Source organism: Pagrus major, chromosome 9, assembly GCF_040436345.1.
Source record: "Pagrus major chromosome 9, Pma_NU_1.0".
In the NCBI taxonomy this organism is placed as follows: Eukaryota; Metazoa; Chordata; class Actinopteri; order Spariformes; family Sparidae; genus Pagrus; species Pagrus major.
In genome coordinates this window covers 17,738,855-17,759,591 of record NC_133223.1, presented here as the reverse complement: position 1 = coordinate 17,759,591, position 20,737 = coordinate 17,738,855, and the positions used below count along the sequence as shown (strand labels likewise).

The window sequence follows — 20,737 nt, the reverse complement described above, 5'->3', positions numbered from 1 at the left end:
TTATTGCATTTCACACAGTTAAAGAAACACACACACACGCAACATGAAAAAAAAAAACTCTCTTCCTACTGATGACGGATGTTCCACATGCCATGAATCATTTGATTTACGAGCTCCCCCCGTCCTCCCTCCCGTCTGACAGTCATACTTTCGTGTCAGGAACATTTTAACAAACAGTCATAGGTAAACAACTTCCCTTGTAATACAATGCTGCCAAGCAAAGCACTAAAACAAATTTTGTAAGAACTGACACCACAAGCCTAGAGGGCAATTGGAAAAGTGCGATAACAATCCACAAGTTGGTGTTATTGACGAAACGGCTGTAGTGTGGAAAAGTAGCCCTTTCAGATATAATGGATGTCTAACACCAGCCTTTTGGATCCGCTCTCACTGTGGCCAGATGACAACATTACTATGAAAAGTGTGTTTTTTTCACAGAACAGAGGATCATACAGCTGGAAATACAACGAGGACGAAGAAGTGTATTTAATGCATTAAAGGTGCACTGTGTAGTTTTGGGAAAGACATTTTAATCAGAAGAGAAAGAGAATCTTCATTGACTGATTTTTTTTATGCCTAAACAAACTGAATAAACAAACTGTCCTTAAAGTACAACACAATTTCATACTGTTTTACTTTGTTTATATGTGGCGAACCCTGCCACCTTTCTAGCTTCAAACAGTGTTCTGGGGACCTTATTTTCCTCTGAGAACAGCTTGTTTATTCAGTTATGGAAACAAATAATATTTCTGAGTTTGTATTATTACCTCATTAGTATTGTAAATACTAAATACCCTTTTAAAGTCGACCTCAGTCAGTTCACATTATGAATAGTGTTGCACCTGCAAAGTTAAAAGTACCAGTCAGAATATTAGCATTTTTCCCCTCAAGCCTCAGTTGTCACTATGATCGGTGGGAATTTCCAGGCTGTGATTAAGCAACAACATGTGAGGACAATGCCAAATATTTAGAGCAAAACAATTTAAGATATTATATCATTTACTTATGATTTACAGCCACTCTCCAGATGATATTAATGACTTGCTTGGCTTTGAATGTAGGTATGTTTTTTTTTTTTTTTGCAATTTAAAGCCTTCACTCTCTTTGATATCATATGGAAATGACACATAATTTCGATGTCAAATGAGGACCATATGCTGGTGCGCTCTTAATGAAGTGCAGAGTCTGGAGGCTGGAGCTGGATGTTGTGTTCGAGCTTACTTAGTGCCACCTCCAGGCAGATCCTCTCACAAAGATATGACCGTTTTCTGTCAGCAGGAGACCACAGTCAGAAGATCAACAAGGCTAACTCACACACACACTTCTCACACACACTTATGGCACATGCTGTACAGACACATGCACGCAGACTTTTTTATAGCTGACATGCAGATTCAATGAAAGTTAGGGGTTAGAAATTAATGTAGAAGTAGAAGGAAAGCTCCTTGGTGATGATTAAAGGAGCACTATGTAGTTTTGGAGATGAAATTCACACTCAGAATTGTAATATTTACAATATTAATGAGGTAATAATACAAACTCAGACATAGTTATTTTGTCCATAACTGAATAAACAAGCTGTTCTCAGAGGAAAATAAGGTCCCCAGAACACTTTTTGAAGCTAGAAAGGTGGCAGGGTCCGCCAAATATAAACAAAGTAAACAGTATGAAATTGTGTTGTCCTTTAAGGTCAGTTTGTTTAATCGGTTTATTCAGTCATGAAAACGAAGAAAGTTTGTTTATAGTTTGCTTAGGTATATCAAAAAAAACAGTCTATGATCTTCTCTTCTGATTAAAATGTCTTCCCCAAAACTACGTAGTGCCCCTTTAATGAGTGCAATGAGACGGTCTCCGCCTTTCTTCCAAGCACTTACCATTTGTTCTTTCTCCTGATGTAGTCTTTCTCAGAGAGGTTAACGAGGTAAATCATTGGTTTGGATGTCAAAAACAAGTATTTGTTCAACACTTCGATCTGTGACAAAGACACACAAGGCAAGAGGCACTGAGAATCAGAACTTTTTCCAAAGTAGCCTTTGATGACAGCACAAACATAGATGAGTGAAGCGAAATCAAATTAGGGTCTGGTGTATAGCCTCGGTGGGGTGCGACTATAAAGCCTCTAAATCAAAATCAGCACGGCCAGATGTCATTAGCTTGTACAAAAGTAATGTCAAAATACAACCAACAAAAGGCTGTGCATAATATTAACTTGTGATTTGCACAAAAGACGTGTTTCCTTGAGAAAAAAAAAGAGAGAGAGGAGGAAACAGCAGTTGTACTTTTAGGTCAGATGAAAAGATGAGCGAGATAAATCACATTAATAAATGTGACTGTGACATCAAAGGCTTACCTCCTTGTCGTTCCAATCGGGATAGTAGCGAACGTTTTTCTTTTCATCCACTACCCAGCTCTTGATTTTGCACATAACGTCCTGTTTGGGGTTAAAAGAGAATGAACAAGAAGCCATTAAAGGAGATGAAAAAGAATATAAACCCAGCAGGGTATGGGGTAATTATTTCCTAAATGCATGGCATCCTGATGCCAAAATGAACAATGGCTGTGCTCGCATTCAAGCAGGAGTGGCCTGGCTTTGACAAGGGATGGCATGCACAAGACCCCCTTCCCTCCTTTAAATCATGACAAAATGCCTTCTGGGGTGTCTCGCTCGGAGCCGCAGTTTTGAACATCAATATTCCATTGGGACTGTTTAATGAAAAGGATGGAAAGAGGAGACAAAATTGGAAAAGAGCAGGGAACTAATTGGAAGTTGGTTAGTTAGGTGTAAATTATTGGTCCTTCCTCAGGCACTTTGCAGAATGTAGTCATACTGAATAAGCACTAGTGAGGTACAGAACTAATTATTCAGTGTTTCTTCTGGAGAAAATATTGAGCATTTCCAGCTATGTATGCCACATTCATTACTGAGGTACTTGTGGGTTGAGACCACAGGCAAGACTGGGTCTTGACAGGATCTGGAAGCGGAAAAGGGTGGGAAAATGGGAGGGAGGTAGTTATAAAATTTGTAATAAAGAAATTGAGCCTATTATTGTTGATCCAGCCCCACAGAAATTAGCGGAACACATTCTTTTTGTTCCTGTCAACTTGACCTCCCCCTTCATATAAAAACTCCTCCACCCCCTGCAACACTCCCCCTACCTCCTTTTCCCTCCCCAAACCCTTGCAGCACTTCACAATCATACTCCCTTTTGAAAGAACTGAGGAAAAAATCCTGCCAGAGCCTCAATTACACAATGGCAGAAAAAGCTCCACACACTGACCCCCAGCCAGCTGCATTCACTCTCTGCACATCTCTCTCCACAGGAATTCTAAAGGCCTTTTAGTCAGGCAGCCAGAGTGCAGCCAGCGGGAGAGAGCGCAGGAAGAGCTGCATACACTCCGCCCGCGCCGTCCCAAGTCTTCACAGAGAGATTAATCATCTGTGAAATGGAAACAGCAAACGGCCAGTGACACAGGCTGAACCCGCTCCAGGTTTCCCTCATCAGCTCGCAGCCGCCGTGCAGCGCTCCTCTAACAGGCAGGTGTTAATAAAAGGCATATAGGTCCCACAAGGGTCAAACACATATGCCTGCCACCATGAAGCGCCGCTGGTGGGCCAGCTTCTTATTATTGTTTTTTAAGGATAGGGATTTTGAGGATTCATATGGACAAAAGCAATGAAACATTGTCTTTGTAAACACAGCAACAGCGAAATGGACTTAAATCTTTACAACAATGCATACATATGAGCCCTGTGTGTGCATACATTCAGCTTCAACTCACAGTGAAATATTAAGTGACCTTTTTCATTGTGACAGCAATTTTAACCATAAAATGCTATAAATAACACATTTCTGATTCCCCCCCCCTCTTTTTTTTTATTAAACAGCAAATGTTAGCATTAGTTTTTTTTCTCAATTACTTTGCCCCTCAACCTTTCAGATGCATTTTTAGTTTACAGTAATAATCATCTCCTTATGTGCATTTCCTACAGAGCAGGAAGTACATTAAAGAAAGAGGAAAGATGCCTTCAAAACAATCTTTTTTGTGTCACAATCGGCAAATATTTAATATCATTCTTTATGGAGTGCATGCACAGTGTATTACACTTTATGGTATATATTAATAAATAGAGTAGTTCTCTCTCACAGTAATATCGTAAGGCATAGTGTTTCCATACCTTGTGCAGAGGTAACAACGTACAGGAAATGAATGAATTTCTCATCAGACATATTTTGAGTTTTGCACTATTGAGATTTGTGTGGTTTTGTCATAATTACTCATAATTTTAACACATTGTTTTCATATTGTCGGTATAATTTCAGTCTTAAAGACAGCATATAAAAATGTGAGAAAGTGTGCGAGAAAAACTAATTTAGGATTTGTGTGAATGGTGCATAATCTTGATTCATATAAAGGTTTACAATGTAATTTTTAAAAGTATGAATATCTAGATGGTAAAATAAGTTGACATTAAAATAACCATTGAACTCAGGCGGGACAAAAGTGTTTTTGGCTCTTGGAAAGAATTTCCAGCCACTTAAAGACCTGTAGCGCTTATAGGAAACTGAGTGCAACAATGGAAATTAAGTTTTTTTTCAAAGGTCTTGCAAATGACTCTGTAAAGTGGAAAATCTAAGCCAGTAATCACCATCAGCATTTCCTTTTTATTTCATTGCATCCTGTGGCTCAATTGAAGAAAGAAATAGCACTTTTTTTTCTTTAAAACTGTGTATTTTTAGGCTTGATGCACATGTTCCTGCATATAAATGCTGACATAAACATGTGTATATGTGTCTGTGCACAGCTGAGCGTGTCAAACGCCAGGCTCAGCCTGTGAGACAATCACACAATCCCTCCCATCTAAAAGCTTGGTGCAGCCTTTGATAAGCACCATTCTTTGCCATCTAAAGAGGTCTTCTATAGATTTCACTTGCCGACGTGTGCACAACCTTTGACAAGTAATGTATCATTTTTATTCATTGCCTAAAATTGTTAGCAATTATGTGCGTAAGCGGCCACCTGCCTGGCCTGAATGGCTCCTGTCTGTGGGGCTACAGGGGTGTGGGGAAGTGCTGTAGGCTGTAAAAAGAGAGGGTGGGGGGGTGGGGGGGGGATTGGGGGGGATTGGGGTTTTTGGGGGGGGGGGGAGTCGTCTGAGGGGAACCAACCAAACTCTGCAGCAGGTGAAAAAGCCCCTCTCGTTAGTGTAATGAGTGGTCAGAGCCTCGGTGTCTCGGGGCCTGAAATTGGGCATGCTGCTCCGAGTGAAAGGCCGGGTCCCCTCGCCCATCCGAGCCTGCTCCTCCGCCATCAGAGCATCATGAGACATTTACAACCAAATCATTGGTAATGTTGCGACTCAGCCTCATTACCTTAACAATATGACCATCTGAATGCGTTTGCATTCACATACGTCGTGATCCGACACCCAGGATGTGGATTTTTTTTTTCTGATCTTACCCTGTGTTTTGCCCTGCACCTTGCTGCAGGATCCTCAGTCAAAGAATATTCTAAACATTTACGGTATTCATAGCGAGGTATAGGCATATGTGTCACCCACTGTATGGCCTTACACAATTTCCTAAGCTGCTGTAGGTGTATAAGCATGAGCAAGAGCTGTGCCATGATTTGAGTATTACTTTAGATGAAAAGAGCTGTGTGGAAACACTTTCATTAGCCCAGTGCTGTGACCCAGGGTCAGCAGCTGAATAAGTAACTCTCTATTAATGATTTCTACAGCAGAAAACCCCTGACCCCTGATCACTTTCAATCTCGGAAAGGGAAAAAAAAAATAGGGCAGGGGGAGGGGTGAGACCTATTGGAGGGAGATTAAAAAAAACATACTTTTTTTCTCCTTGGCCATGTGTGTGGGAGGGTTATTATTTGTGCCGTGCTGTGAGGGGGAGCAAAGGGCCTGCTGGGACATTGACTCACGTATTCTGGTTTGAGTTTCTTGTCACCGCCTCTAATGGCCGTCTTCTCCAGCTTGTCAATAATAGGGCCGATCATCTCCTCATCCTTCAGCCGCAGCTCCTCGTGGATGATCTCCATATCCCTCACCGGGTCCACCGTCCCCTCAACATGGATGATATCCTCATCCTCAAAAGCACCTGCAGCGCCAGGACACAAACACACAGAGAGTGCATCAGTATAGAATTTTTTTTTTTCCTGCAGCAACAACGTGCACACATGTAGTACAAGCAACAGAATCAATGGCATTGACTTTTTGAGATCGAATGTGAAGCAGTGATTAGATTTAGCCCCACAAAAATCATTAGCTTTTTGCAGAGAATGTGGGAAAAATAAACATCCAGATGAAAAAGCACAGTGGGAGTCACAGGAAAGTCATAACAAATATAATAAAAATACTCAGGAATACATTAAATATTTCTTTTCAGTGAGCAAGTGTCAGAACTGCGAGAAACCAGCTTACTGTGTCAAAGTAAGTTCCACTAAAATTGGCTTTAAGTGCAACAGAACAGGCTTGTCTGTCAATCTGCATGAAAAGTGTGTGGTCATGCTTTTTCTACCCCTCTGTCTTAAAACTATCAGCCATTAAGATAAAAAATATGAGAAATAAACAAAACTGAGTGTGATTTAAGAGGAAAATGTCAACATTCATAGATGATAGACGACAGTCTTCCCCCTCATCATTTGCGTCTTAGCCGTGGCTATGCTGGTGATTAGGTAATGAGGCTCTGAAGCAGACCATTTAGCCAGCAGCTGCTCTAAAGACTCCTTCTGATTCTCCAGCAGAGCTCAGGGGTGAGGGAGGGGAGGGAGAGGGGCGAGACGGGTGTACATCTGTCACATGAGAGTGACAGCCTTTAACAGTACTAGTGGCAACTGTAGTGGACTCCAATATGTTCTTTAATTTATGCACAGTCTGTTTTATATTATCACTTAGGGCTGGAGGATATCACAATAAACCTCAAAAACACTTAATAAACATAAATACCAGGACTGAGCGACCAGATCACATACTATGATATTTTTGTCCAAATACCTCAATATCAATATTGGGACAATATTGTAGGGATGACTTTTGGTACTTTTACAAAATATTATAATAAGATTTTTTTTATAAATAAACATCAGTAATGTGAATATAATAACTAAGCTAGTAAAGGCAAAACAAGTATAATAAGTAGAACAGTCTGGTGGTTCAGAAATGTACATATTTTTACTGTAATGGAGCTTTTAAAACCAGGAAAAGACAACACTTCTGTCATATCACGATTACAAATGTAAGTACTATTAGCAAAATGTGTTCTAAGTATCAAAGACAAAAGTACTCATGACTCAAATAAATGTCCACTCTGCCTGTTAAAAAACTATTATATTATTATTTGACTATTATTATTATATTATTGTATTATTATTATTGCCAACCCAATCGCCAGAATAAATGTTGGCTAAGTACGTTTATGCAAAACCACAGATAAGTTTAACTTTACATGTTCTTTGGCCGCCTCAAAGAGTCCTTAGTTCTTGTTAAAAACACCTGGTTTGTCACCACATATATGGCTGGAAATACTCCCAAGGTCTCCTTAAAAACAACCACTGGTGTCATGCATACAAATGTTAAAATGCAGACTCGAACTGTAGTCACTGCTGGTCACCAGCTGGGCTGCCTTGTCGCATGTAACCTCGCCATTGTCTCCCTAACCTCTTGATATAGAAGTCAGGTAATAAACATGTAATGTGAAGGTGATATATGACATGTTTCGTACAAATGTCAATATGGTACGTAGCCTATGACATGAACATGTAACCTGCTAACATTTTATCCTGGCGACTGGGCTGATTATTACTGATGCAGGTAAATATAAGTAGCATTTTGCTGTTGTAGCTTGAATTATTTCATATACTGTTGGCACAACATATGTTTTGCATGTACATCCTTAGAATAGAGGTATAAAGTAGCATATAATGTAAATACTCAAGTAAAAGCACCTAATATTTGTACAAAAGTAAAGTTCTTGAGTGAAGTTATCTTCCACCGTTGGAGCACCTTCATGCTATATTTACATACCTACAGTATATGAAATATGCCTGCACATGTTTTCATAAATCAGTCAGTAACAGTGACTCATGAAGTTTCACACTGCGCCTTAATGGGAATGCCATCTCACTCAACGGGGAAGGGAATGTCAGGTGGTTGATGACTTGGGTTTAAGTATTGCCGTGTTGAGGGACACTATGTTTGGAATGTTCATCGTGGAGTTTCTTAATGTTTTTAACAATCCATATTCACATGTACACACCTGAGCAGTGACGGTATGTTGACAGGTGAGGCCCTGCGAGAATAACGTCACCACGGTGATGCGCACGACTCATCCCAAGGCTGTCACTTCCATCTCTCAACAAGTTGGAACAGTGATACATGGAGAAGATATTGATGATTCAGAGCTGTGCGTGGTTGTCATGATGGGAAACAGCATACCGGAAGAGTCAAGTTAACCCCGTCATTCCACTAATCAGATCAAGTCAGATGAATGTCTACACAGTACAGTGTCTACACATGAAAACAGATCCTCCACTAACAAGGAAAAAATGCCTCTGAGACCGTCTCTGATCCGAAGGTTTTTTTAGTCTGTCAGTCACTCGGTTGTCGGTCCAAACTGAAATAACTCAGGAAATTTTTGATGGATTGCCATGAAATGTTGTACAGATATTTGTGGTCCCAATAGACTGTATGCTATGTATAGCAAGAGGAGGGTGACTGGTTGCAAAAAGAAATCTGATTGTATGTAAGCTTATGAGAAAATTACCCTACTTCTCACTTGATTTACAAACTCAGTAAACAGTTTCCTAATGAGTTTATGGTCTCAATTTCTAGTTTCAAGTCTACTTCAATACAGCATGATGTTCAGTTTTTTAGATTGTGGTCCCATTTTAGAGTAAAATACATGATTAATCAGTTTATGCTTTGGGGCGTGGCTACCTTGTGACTGACAAGTCACTACCACTGAGTGTCGCTGGGTTCTCACTCAGATCCAATCTGCATATCCTCCCCAGCTCCATACTCTTGTCCTATTTTTAGTCACTTCTGGCTCCAAAAAAACAAGATGGCAACAGCTGTAATGTCAAACTCCGTTACAGTAGTCCACAAACAAATGGATGACATCACGGTGGGTTTACACGTGGTGCTCCGCAAAAGATGAATTGTACTGACTTTGTTGATCCTTTGACTTTTAATCTAGCGCCACCATGAGGTTAACATTTCTGGTTTTGAGTGAAATGTCTCAACATCTAGTGGATGGCTTGCTATATATTTCTGGAGACATTCATGTTCCCCATAGGATAAACTGTAATAGCTAGCATGCTAACATGCTACACTGTGAAACATAAGCTCCTAAATATTAGCATGTTAGCATTGTCATTGTGAGCATGTTAGCATTACGATGTAGGCACTTAGCTCAAAGCAACGCTGCGCTTAAAGCTCCAGTGTGTAGGATTTGTGGCATCTAGCAGTGAGATTGCAGATGGCAACCAACAAAACACCCCTCGCTCAACCCAATCACCAGAATAAATGTAACAAATATGTTATATATTTTACATTTCTTTATGTTGCTATTTTACATTTCTTTAGGTTCAATTTTCCAGTTTATCTGTGACAATGCTGTGCTTATGGTCAGGTTAGGTTTAGGCACAAAAAACACCACAAAAGATCACGTTTTCACTTAAAGTACTTGTTTTGTTTGCCAAAAACACAGGTGGAAATTGTCTGAAGGTCTCCTTAAAAATATCCAGTGGTGCCAGCTTAAAAATGTTGGAACTTAGCCTTGAACTGCAGTCACTGGCTGTAAGCCTTCTTCCCTGCAGGTCATAAACTTGTAATGTGAACATGATGACACATTTTGTCGAAATGTCAGTATGTTACGTCACCTACTACACATACAAATGTTTGCAAAAACATTAACGGCAAGCATTTGATCCTGGTGATTGGGCTGCCCGCCCTCACCCTCCCCTTGTGGCTGCTAAAAGCGTGAAAGGCCCTGTGGTGTTTTGTTTGTCCATTCTGGGCTACTGTAGAAACATGGTGGACTCCTTGAAAGATGACCTGCTGCCTCTTAGATAATGAAAACACAACGATTCTTACCCTCAGGTAATTATTCATGAATGAATATTATATTCCATTTCTGCCAATCAATCCTCTGCAGTAGACTCGTTTTCATTTTCAAGAATAGGTGCCTGTAAGACTGTTAGGGAATGGGAGTGGGAGTGTTTATATTAAACCGTAAGAGACGCTAAACTGTAAACTGAACAAATAGGAAACCCCCTCCAATGATCTTCCACATGCACAGAATATCATATCTTGTTGTTCTACTGGGTTAAGGAGAGATAAGTACCTGATTTTCCCTGATACTAAACTACAGGGCTTTTACAATCTAGCACCACTCATCAGTCGAATCTCAACAGCAAAGCTCAACAACAAAATGACAGACACCGAAAAATACTACACCGGTGGTCTTATTACACATGCAAGCCAACAGAAGCTGCAGACTTTTGTGCAAGCTGTCATCCTGTGCGTTGTCCTCATGGTGAAATGAACTTATCCAATTACTCTTTGCCTAATCAGGCTGTTTTGGTTCCTCTCCTCTTGCAGAGGTACTCCACAGTATAAACAGTTCACTTACGCCACACAGAAAGGGGCTAATCAGTGGAATTATTGTTTTGCTGCGCCAATTTACCAGCTCCCTGTTCAGCACTGATTGGAATGAAAATTTGCTATTGTCTCTGCATGAACTCAGAAAATATAATGCAATGTAATCATTTTGTTAGCTGCAAGAATATACATACATTACAAACAATTATGATGTACAGTTTTGATACACTGTGTTACAAATGGAAAACGCATACGAGTCTGTTGTTCAATTTAATACATATTAATTAGGAGTGAGGAGTTTTAAACAGGTTCACATGGTGAATAAACCACTCACGATTGTTAATAATCACTGTTTATGAGAGCATTCGGAATGACTATATTTATTAAAAAATGTTTAAAACACTAAAGCAAGCGCAATCATTTCAAAACACATTTCTTTTTAAATAAATCGAACTATTGTTATTCATCCTTCATAAAAAAGCTGATAAATCAACATTTGAAAGAGGCTTTCAAAGCACCGGAGCAGCTGATCACTCACTATTTAGTCATCAGCTGACACTCTTCTCTGACTACCACATATTCCAAAGTAATTTGCTTTAATTAATTTCGCCTAATTTAACATTCACATCTACTTTACCGCCATCCCATTCACGGCTCAGAGCTGGAGAACAAATGAACGAGGTGAAAGAGAGAGAGAGAGAGAGAGGGAGAGAAAGAAATCTGAGGGGGCAATCTCCACAATTAGTCCTTTAACAACTGGGTCTGGGTAGGGCTCTGTGAAGACAGCTCTTATGAGGCCGCGGCGCCACACAAAGCCACATGCAAGACAGTAAAAACACACACTGACAGAAAAAAAGAGAAGAAGACAGAGGTTGGAGAGGCCCAGTTTCAGGAGTCAGGTCGGTCTCACAATTTAGATTTTACTGCTTTATTTCAAATGGCGTGTGTTTTGAAGACACTATTAACAGGTGCTCCTTTATTAACAGAACAAAAGGATTAGTCTCCAGAGGGTGAGTGGTGTTCAATGGCCTGATTACAGATCAGGCTAATCTCTGTAAAATTATGGACTTACAGCGGCACTGCAGGCCAGTTAAGTATGAAAGGATAAAACTCCCTGAAGTCATATTTACAAGAGAAAATAGAAGAAAAACAAATATATTTCAGTGACTTTGTTAATTTTTTTTTACATTAACTACACATTGCAAAATTGAACACATATAGTATATCATTTCTGCTGCTAAGGGTCCCTCAATCAAAAGAAAACAAAAGACATATGTAGCGTGGGACAATGGGAGATGTTGTCTTCCATTGTTAAATAGCTTCCATTGCTGATGAGAATCTACATGACTAAGGCATAAATATTCACAGACAAACCAGTGTTTGAAAGTTTTATTTGCATGATGGTCAGTCCAGTTCGCACTCTTCCTTTCTCAGTCTGACTCTCTTGGAATTTATAGCAACAGGCGACCAAATGAAACGCACCCTTACATTTACTAAAATTACAGATTTTTGAACATTGTCAAAAACATTTTGGATAATTTAAGTACAAAACTCAAGGAAACATATAACAAAAGTCAAGTCATGTTCAAACACTTTAAAGGGGCACTATGTAGTTTGGAGAAGAAATTCAAACTCAGAATTTTAATATTTACAATATTAATGAGGAAAAATACAAACTATTTTTTTTCCATAACTGAATAAACAAGCTGTTCTCAGAGGAAAATAAGGTCCCCAGAACACTGTTTGAAGCTGAAAAGGTGGCAGGGTCCGCCAAATATAAACAAAGTGAAACAGTGTGAATTGTGTGGACCACAGTGAGTTTTGTTGTTTATTTAATCTGTTTATTTAGTTTGTTTGGGCATAAAATTCAGTCAGTGAAGATCTTTCTCTACTGATTAAAATATCTTCCCCAAACCTACATAGTGCACCTTTAATGCAGAAATGTTACATGTTGTGTCTTTAAAAGTTAGAGTATAACACCTAAATTCACCAAACAAGCTCGATCTCACTGTATATCATCACTTTCCTGTCAGCTACACAGACAAGGCAGCTGTCTGAGTCATGTCGAGATCAATACTGATTGAGCTGCTTCCTCTCAAGTTGCTACCTGGGAGGATATGTGGTCAACATAATTCTGTTAAATTACAGTATTCATTGACTTTTAACTTCCTGTGCATGTTTTCACATGCAAGATGGGTAAGAGCACATCTAAAGAACTTGCATTCCTCGCAGTGCTTTAAAAATGTTCATGCAAACTCACTGCCGCAATTCTCCTGGTATTCAGAGCAGTAAAAGCTATTTTACGAGTCTGTCAGGAAAAGCACATTATGTATGTCTTCCCGGCATAAAAAAACACTGGCAATGCACACACTTTCATTCAGGAAATATCGTCTCGACATTCATTTTCGGATACATGGAATTGACAGCTGCTTCTGTAACAGAGTTTGTGGCATATTCAGCCTTGTTTCTTATGTCAATTATTGGCTGCTAAGCAGCAGTTTGACACCAGAAAGTGGTGGGTTTGAGCCCTTCAGGGATACAACTCATGTTTTCTTCATGATCCCATCTTTCAAAATAGATCACGGTGAAATCACAGAGCTTGATAGTATGAATATCAGCACCTTGCAAGGTGTCTCCACTTCCTATGTAATCTACTGTCAACTGCAGAGTTTTAAAGGTGCATCTTTCCACCATGTTTCATATGACTGCCTGTAAAATAAAAAAACTACATGTAGGGGCAAAGCTGTTCGGATGAGCCTGATCTGTGTGCTGTTGAAAGGTGGATGTACTGGGGCGGCTCCAGTTTCCATGAACTCTGACAGAAAACAACAGTGTTAATTCCCTTATCATTAGCTTAACCTCTGTCATTCAATTTACTTTGTTAAACCACGGAGCCTGAGAGCGTCTTGATTGAAAGGGACCGACATATGCACACCACTGTTGTCCCACATCATTCAGAGAACAAACCTTTTTAGATCCTTAACTACTATAGTGCTGCTGATTGCACAGGCACCAGCAATTTTCTAACCAACCGCCACCTGAACAATGATGTGTTCAGCCTTCAGGCCCTCCAGCCTTTCAAAGGTGAATCATTTCACAGTTTGGAGCGAGATCTCCATAGCAACTCCTCTTTGAAGGGTTTAGAATCACCATCCAATAATTCTATGATCATCGGGCCTTGCCATTCCCAGTGGTTCTTTTCACAGCGGACAGGCAAGGGGGGCACGAGGAGGAAGCAGGAAGATTCTACAGTCTATTTCAGGCAATTCATCTTGCAGCCCCATTAGAATTCAAAATATTGCGACCTTCAATCACCGAGCATGTTATCTGGAGCTGTGGCGATCTCCAGTCAAGATGGGTAGACATTTTGCTCTAATCATCCAAGATGAGTGGAGGCTGACAAAAACTCTTCATTCTCGCTGAAGCAAAATGCTCATTTAAATGCTGTGACAGCTCCTCGACACGGCCCGGAAACACACAAAAGGAGGCTGATCCTCACAGCTGAATGATGCAGATGTAGAATTGCAGTATGGGTTAAAACAATAACTAACATAAACAAGGAAGCACATATAGCATGAGGCCGCCGTGTTTTCATTTTGTTCAAGTACGGTGTAGGAAGTGGGCCGCTTGTTCGTTATAAACCAGTTGCCTTTGTTGCAACAGTACAGAATATGTAGTAAACAGACTATTTAGACTAATTTCAAACAACAACACAGAAGTGCCACAGAGCTCCTTTAATGTATTTTTAAAAAACATTTTTTATGTTTGTCTGCCACACTGGGTCCACCACATTAACACCAACCACACAAGTAAATACTTTTCCAAATCAGTCTTAGAATAAGAGGTAACTGGTGATTAGGCCTGTACGATACAACGAAAATGTAACATTGTTCAAATTGTGATGACAATATAAGCTCTACTCTCCTTTTTCAGCCATCGTGCTGGCTAATCTCACAGTCGCCAAAAAATTGATGCCAATTCATCTGAGGGTAGCTGACGGCCAAATGTTTGCATGCTGAGTGTGAACGCATGGTACCTGTAGATAAAAAGATTTTTTTCTCATTCATCGCATTTCTTTTGCAATGTGTTATTGTGCATGTTCATATCGCAAAGACGACAAATATACAATTCAATATGCAAATATACAATGTTATACTAAATGATGTGCTTCTTCACTGTGACATAACCTGTGGTTCATTGTGAGGCAATCCCATGTACACCATTCTGGTTTCGAAAATATACACAAAGCACTGAATGTGTGTTAATCTGCGGTTAAAAATAGTCTCCAACAAATGCACTATTTACCCCAGCTAAAAACTACATTGTCCTGCTGTTTAAGGACTATGCTGCATGATAGCATGTATTTGTACATCTGAAAGTATTCCTCAGTGAAAGTATTAAATTGACATAAGTGAATAAAAGAATATATCAACACTGGACAAGGTAGCACCAAATAGTTTTAGTGAATAGGTTAATAATATGTGAAAAACACTAAATTACTGAAGGTAATTTCTGTGTGTAACTGTATTCACTCTAGTATACTTTTATCTCCCGTTGGAGGATTTCTCCCTTTTAAATAATCAATGAGTAGAATATTTTCAGAAAACATAAAAATCATACTTGTTCGTGTTGTTTGTCAATTAATGCATCAACGCAACAAGTGATTCAGCAGCTGAATTGTTGATAACTTCACTCATTGCTGAAGTCGCTTGGCTGGGATGACGTGTTCTGGATGTTTGTCAAGTTTGAGAGTTTGTGAGTTGATGAGTGACGAGGCAGAATTGCTGGAGAGCAGCCATTACTGGCGTCAGTGGGGAGGCAGGTTGGCCGTAAATCATCTCTGTCTGAATAGTCAATCCAGTTTGTTCTTAAAGCCTGCAGCTAAACAATCAGTTTGATTTGCTCAGTATAAGCGATTAGTGGAGTGTGGGCTGAAGTCTGAGTGATGCAACAACCAAACAGAAATACAGTTTCCTTCCAGATTGAGCAAAGTGAAGGCCAACTTATTTAACTCACTCTTTATCATCAGATTCAGACATTCATCAGACAATGATGAGTCTGATATTTAAACTTTTTAAAAGGTTATATATTTTAGAGGTGAATGAATTGGACCTGGAGAGGGATAACTGTTGTCAATTTGTTGTTGATTGACACTTTGATTCGATCACATTAGCCACAATCAAAAAACTGAAATAGACACACAGCCAATAAATTTCGGCTTACAGACGCAGTTAATAAACTTGGCTTACGTTTGTTATCATGAATAATCATTGTGCACAGGGGGCATCGAACAGGCCTCTATCTTCATTAAAACACGTGTTTCTGTAGGATAATCTTGTCAATTATATGCTGTATGTGAATATATGTTATTTTTAATGTTCAACTACAAGATGGCCTTGGGGTTGTATGCCTCTGTGCACCAGACAAGTTGCAGTTTACATCAAGTAAAGAGGTATTAAGTGCGTCTGTTGGTGAAATGGAAGTGATCACTTTATTGACATGTATGATTCCAGTGAATGTTTCTGGCGATAGACATGCTGCCTACACCTAGATTTTTACAGAGGCGCACAAAGGAGCTTCATCACATGGTGCATTGACAATCACCTGAAGCTCAAACTCAGCAAAACCTATGAGCTATGGTGGACTGCTGCTGTATGTCTATAAGAGAAGACAAAAGTAGGAAAAAAATCTAAGATGTGGATGCTTCACACACATCTTCAACCTGGCAGCACAAAAGAGTGACACAATCACCACAGTTTCAAAGTGGGCGCCTAGTTAGAGTCACCAATTCAGTTCAAAATGTGAAATATGGTCACAATCGCCCCTTCTGTTCCTGAGTTATGGCGTTAAAGGATGGCCAGAAGTGTTTTTGCAGAACATTATGATGTCACAGTGAAGTTGACCTTAACTTAATCTCATCAGTTGATCCTATTAGATATTTGTTAGAAATTTGACATTATTAGCTATTTAAATTATTGAGTTATGATTGACCTTTGACCTCTAATTCATATTAGTTCATTCTTGAGGCTAAGTGGACGTTTGTGTGTCAGATTTGAGGAAATGCCTTCAAGTTATTCCTGAGATATCACGTTCACGAGAATGAGACCGACGCACAGACGGACTGACAGCCCGCAAACATGATGCCACCGGCCGCTGCTTTCACCGGTGTGGAGGCATAGAAATACCATGTCTGTGACTTTTGACCAAGGATTTCAAAACTAAATTGTACATTCATGAATACTGATGCAGAATTTGTTTGTTTCAGTTGGGGAACAGTCTATCAACAATGGTGTTTTATGAAGGTGTTTTTCCAGGTTTCCAGGACTAGAGTCTACAGCTCTATTAAGGACACAACAAAGTGACATCTCCTCTATAGCTAAAATCTTATTAAGTTTATCTCTTTAATACCTGCAACCATTGTTTAATGAAATGGGCGACCCTGCCTATAGTGAACCTCAGGCAGTAGAGGAGGAGAGGGAAGAGTTGTAACTTAACCAGGAGTTCAGGTGCTGAAAGCATGAATCTCACAGTGAGAGAAGAGTCTCTGCCAAAAATAACAGCTCCTTTCCAGCCGGCTGCCCACAACCACAGCCCGTCCCTGCAGATACACCACAGTATCTTAAGGCTAGACTCTTACTGAGTGTCGCGCAACCGTAAATAAGTCTTCATTAGGAGTGAACCAGAGCATTTCTACAGTGACGGGAGGACACTGTGTGAGCATTCAAACATCTAATTGCTGGAAACCAAACATCTGGGAATAAGGCCAGGTGAGCTGGCAGAGTAGCTCGCAGGGAACAGAAGAGCAGATGAAGTAGAACATGTCTGTGTCTTGTCTCAGACAGCGAGGATCCAGCCTTGTTCCAGTCACCGCAGAAGCACTGGGAACACTCAGCCTGCAAACCACTTTGTTATGAGACCGGGGAGCACCAGTCATTCAACAGAATCAGCTTTCAGGATGTCATCATGCGCCTTAATAGTTTTTGGAAGGTATTGTTGAAAGCAAATCCACTGTTTATGCAGCGCTTTTCGAGGTCATTAGGGGTTGAAAAATATTCTTAACGTGCACGCTACTGGGGGAATTCTGAGGCCTCAGGAGGAAAATCCCTGGAAAAAGACGAATCCTTTCAAAAGATGTAAATATATAAAATACAATGTGGTAACCTGTTCCACCTTCACACCTTTGTAAAACCCCTGTAACTTTGTATAAGCTAACTATTTCTAAAGTTTCACCCAATATAGGTAATAAAACTAGAACAGTACATTCAGTGAGTGCAGATCTCCACCAGGCTTAAAGTCAAAATGGTAGCAAACGTAACATAAAATGGAGATTTATTCATTTTGTATCATGCCTAACTTTTGTGGATCATAACGTGTCTGGTATGTAAGTATTCTGCACATGCTCCAAGGGAAGATGCAACCAAACTTTTCTATGGATGTCTTAGGCTTTTAACAGACCTATACCGCATTGTGATTGGCTAGTACTTGTTGTCTCGACTCATCTTTTTGACTGCCAGAGAAAAAGGGTGTATTTTAAACCAAACCATGATGTTTACCTAAACCTAACCAAGTAGTTTTGGTGCCCAAATCTAACCAAACTGCTACTGAAAACAACAACAACAACAACAACAACAACAACAACAACAACAACAACAACAACAAAATAACAACATATCAACTAAAAATGATAAATCAAAACTGACTGTTGTCTTTACACAGGACACACACACAGGCCTCCTGGGTGAACAGCTAGGTCACATCACTGAGAACTAGCTAATCACAACTAAGACGGAAGATAGAAAATTTTAACACGGATTGGGATATATACACAACAAAATTTCCATTATTGGAAATAACCATGAATCGGGACAATCATGGCTATCCTCACGAGTGACTCAAAAAACCAAAATCTTCGAATGGGCTTGACTTGTCCATTGTATCCCCACAAAAACAGTCAAATCGGATGTGTGAGAATATTATTGATTACAAACTAAAGAACAACAGTGAGGTGTTCACCATTTATTTGTCCTTTTGATTTATGCAGGGGGACCTTATGATTTATGATAACTGAATTTAAGATTGTTTGATTGTTCATCACAAAAAGGATGTGTGTCCTATCTGTGATGCAATAAGAATATTTGTTTCTTACCAAACTGTAAAGGGATTTCAGTATGTTTTTTAGTGCCGTTATAAGAGTTTTCAGCATATTTTGATGATTGATTTTCATATTATCCCATCCCTAATTCCTACGCCTGGCATAGATAAATATTTCACAGACAGAACTGGCAGAGAATGAAGGCTGATCTCTTCAAGCTGTTTCATGTCACTAACGCTGAGCATCTGGCTGTAGTATCTTTATAAAGCCTTCTAGTAATTCAAAGACAAAAAAAGAAACATACCATTCCAGACATGAAAAAGTGAGATCCACCACAACCATATAATCAAGATATATAAAAGTAGTGGCTGCAACATTGCAGTCTGCCTGACACTAGATAGATATAATTACAAAACAAAACCAGCTATTTTTAATGGTTAACTTGTGAAACATACCACATTGTTTCCAAGGACTCTCCGACAGTGGAAACAATGGCATGCCAAAGCAGATAGATGTAAACACACAGAGAGCAGAAGCTGTCGATCGGACTATTTCCGATTGTTGAGGATGTTTGTCGTCTTTGTGTGAGTCGAAACAAAAGAGTTGGTTTCGGGTAAGGATCTGGCATATACATTTAGCCCATATAAAAAGGAACTGTGGGTGTTAACCATGTACATAATGATGTATATGAGATACATATGGTGTCAGACACATTAAGTATAATGTATACTTAAAATGAACAGAATAATTCTGGACATGTGATAACACTATAATAGGCTATGCATTGTAAAAGACATTTAAAGAATAAGGTTGATGATATTTTGTATTTTTTTTATTCTCTACTTTCATAATATGGTTGATGTACAACCATTTTGGGAAGTGCAAGTCTCTTGACTTCCCTCGCCTCCAAACTACAGTGCTTTTTCGTCCTTATGTCAGTAACACTTTTCAAGATGATGAACATTCGTAATCATTTTTAATAATAAATAACAAGGTTTCAGTGTCAGTTTTGGCAGGTCTTTGTAACGTAATGTATCGTTAGCTGAGCTCTGAAAATCCGGTTAATGTCGCTGCTAAAGCAAGTGACAAGCTAACATGGCTAATGGTTTTCTAAGACACTTTGGTGATTATTGAAATGATTTAAAATAATAAAAAAAACACTGTGGTAAATACTATTAACAATATATATGAGGCTAACACTGGAAAGTGAATTAACTATCTTGACTATCATGAGTTGATGTGACAGTAATGTTACTTCACTTTTCACACATAGCTTTGTACATAACTAATAGCATTTCCTGTTTGTTTTTGTGTTTCGAGCTATATTGACTATTTTTTTAATTGAGAGCAAGGTCAGCCACTCAGCTAGCCTTAGCTGGCTACTATAAGGAATAGTGCCTTAAATTTAAACAGAACAAAACAGTCTACGTCAGTTTTGGCAGCTCTTCCATGTAACGTAACTTTAGCTGAGCTCTGACAACCCGGCTCATGTTGGTGCAACAGCGAATGACGCTTTGGTGATTATCAAAATGATCAAAAACACTGAGGTAAATATTATGAACAGTACAAACAAAGCTATCTGTGAAAAGTGATTGAACTCAATAGCGAGGTTAGCCAGTCAGCTACTAAAAAGACAGATAGCACCTTTAAGTTTAACAAAACAAAACAGTGCGCATCAGTTTTGGCAGCTCTTCTACGTAACATGACGTTAATTGAGTCCAGAAAATCTGGCTAATGTTGGTGCTACCTGACTAGCTAATATAGCTGACAGTTATCAAAGACACTGGTGATTTTTAAAAATGGGTAAAAAAAATAAAAAACACTGTGGAAAATATTGTTAACAATATAAAGACTGACTTAACTATCTTAGAGTTGACTCCAAAGTAATGTTACCTTTGCTTCTAACCTTAGTTAGTTCACTTTTCACACTTAGCTTTGTATTGTTAATAGAAGGCTATTGACAGTGTTTTTAATCATTTTTATAATCGCCTCAGTGTCTTAGATAACCAAAACCTTGATCAAGAGCCACAGAC

At 39.3% G+C, this 20,737-nt stretch overlaps 1 protein-coding gene across 4 annotated transcripts in view; it reads right to left on the bottom strand.

Moving 5' to 3' along the window:
• Positions 1 to 20,737, bottom strand: part of LOC141002656 (obg-like ATPase 1) — a 51,426-nt gene that overhangs the window by 19,567 nt on the left and 11,122 nt on the right. For all 4 annotated transcript variants that reach the window (XM_073474024.1, XM_073474025.1, XM_073474026.1 and 1 more), the window contains 3 exons: positions 5,935 to 6,110; positions 2,351 to 2,431; positions 1,875 to 1,972 (listed from right to left, as the gene is read on the bottom strand). In XM_073474024.1, the coding sequence (XP_073330125.1) occupies positions 1,875 to 1,972; positions 2,351 to 2,431; positions 5,935 to 6,110 (355 nt within the window). The remainder of the gene's footprint in view (positions 1 to 1,874; positions 1,973 to 2,350; positions 2,432 to 5,934; positions 6,111 to 20,737) is intronic.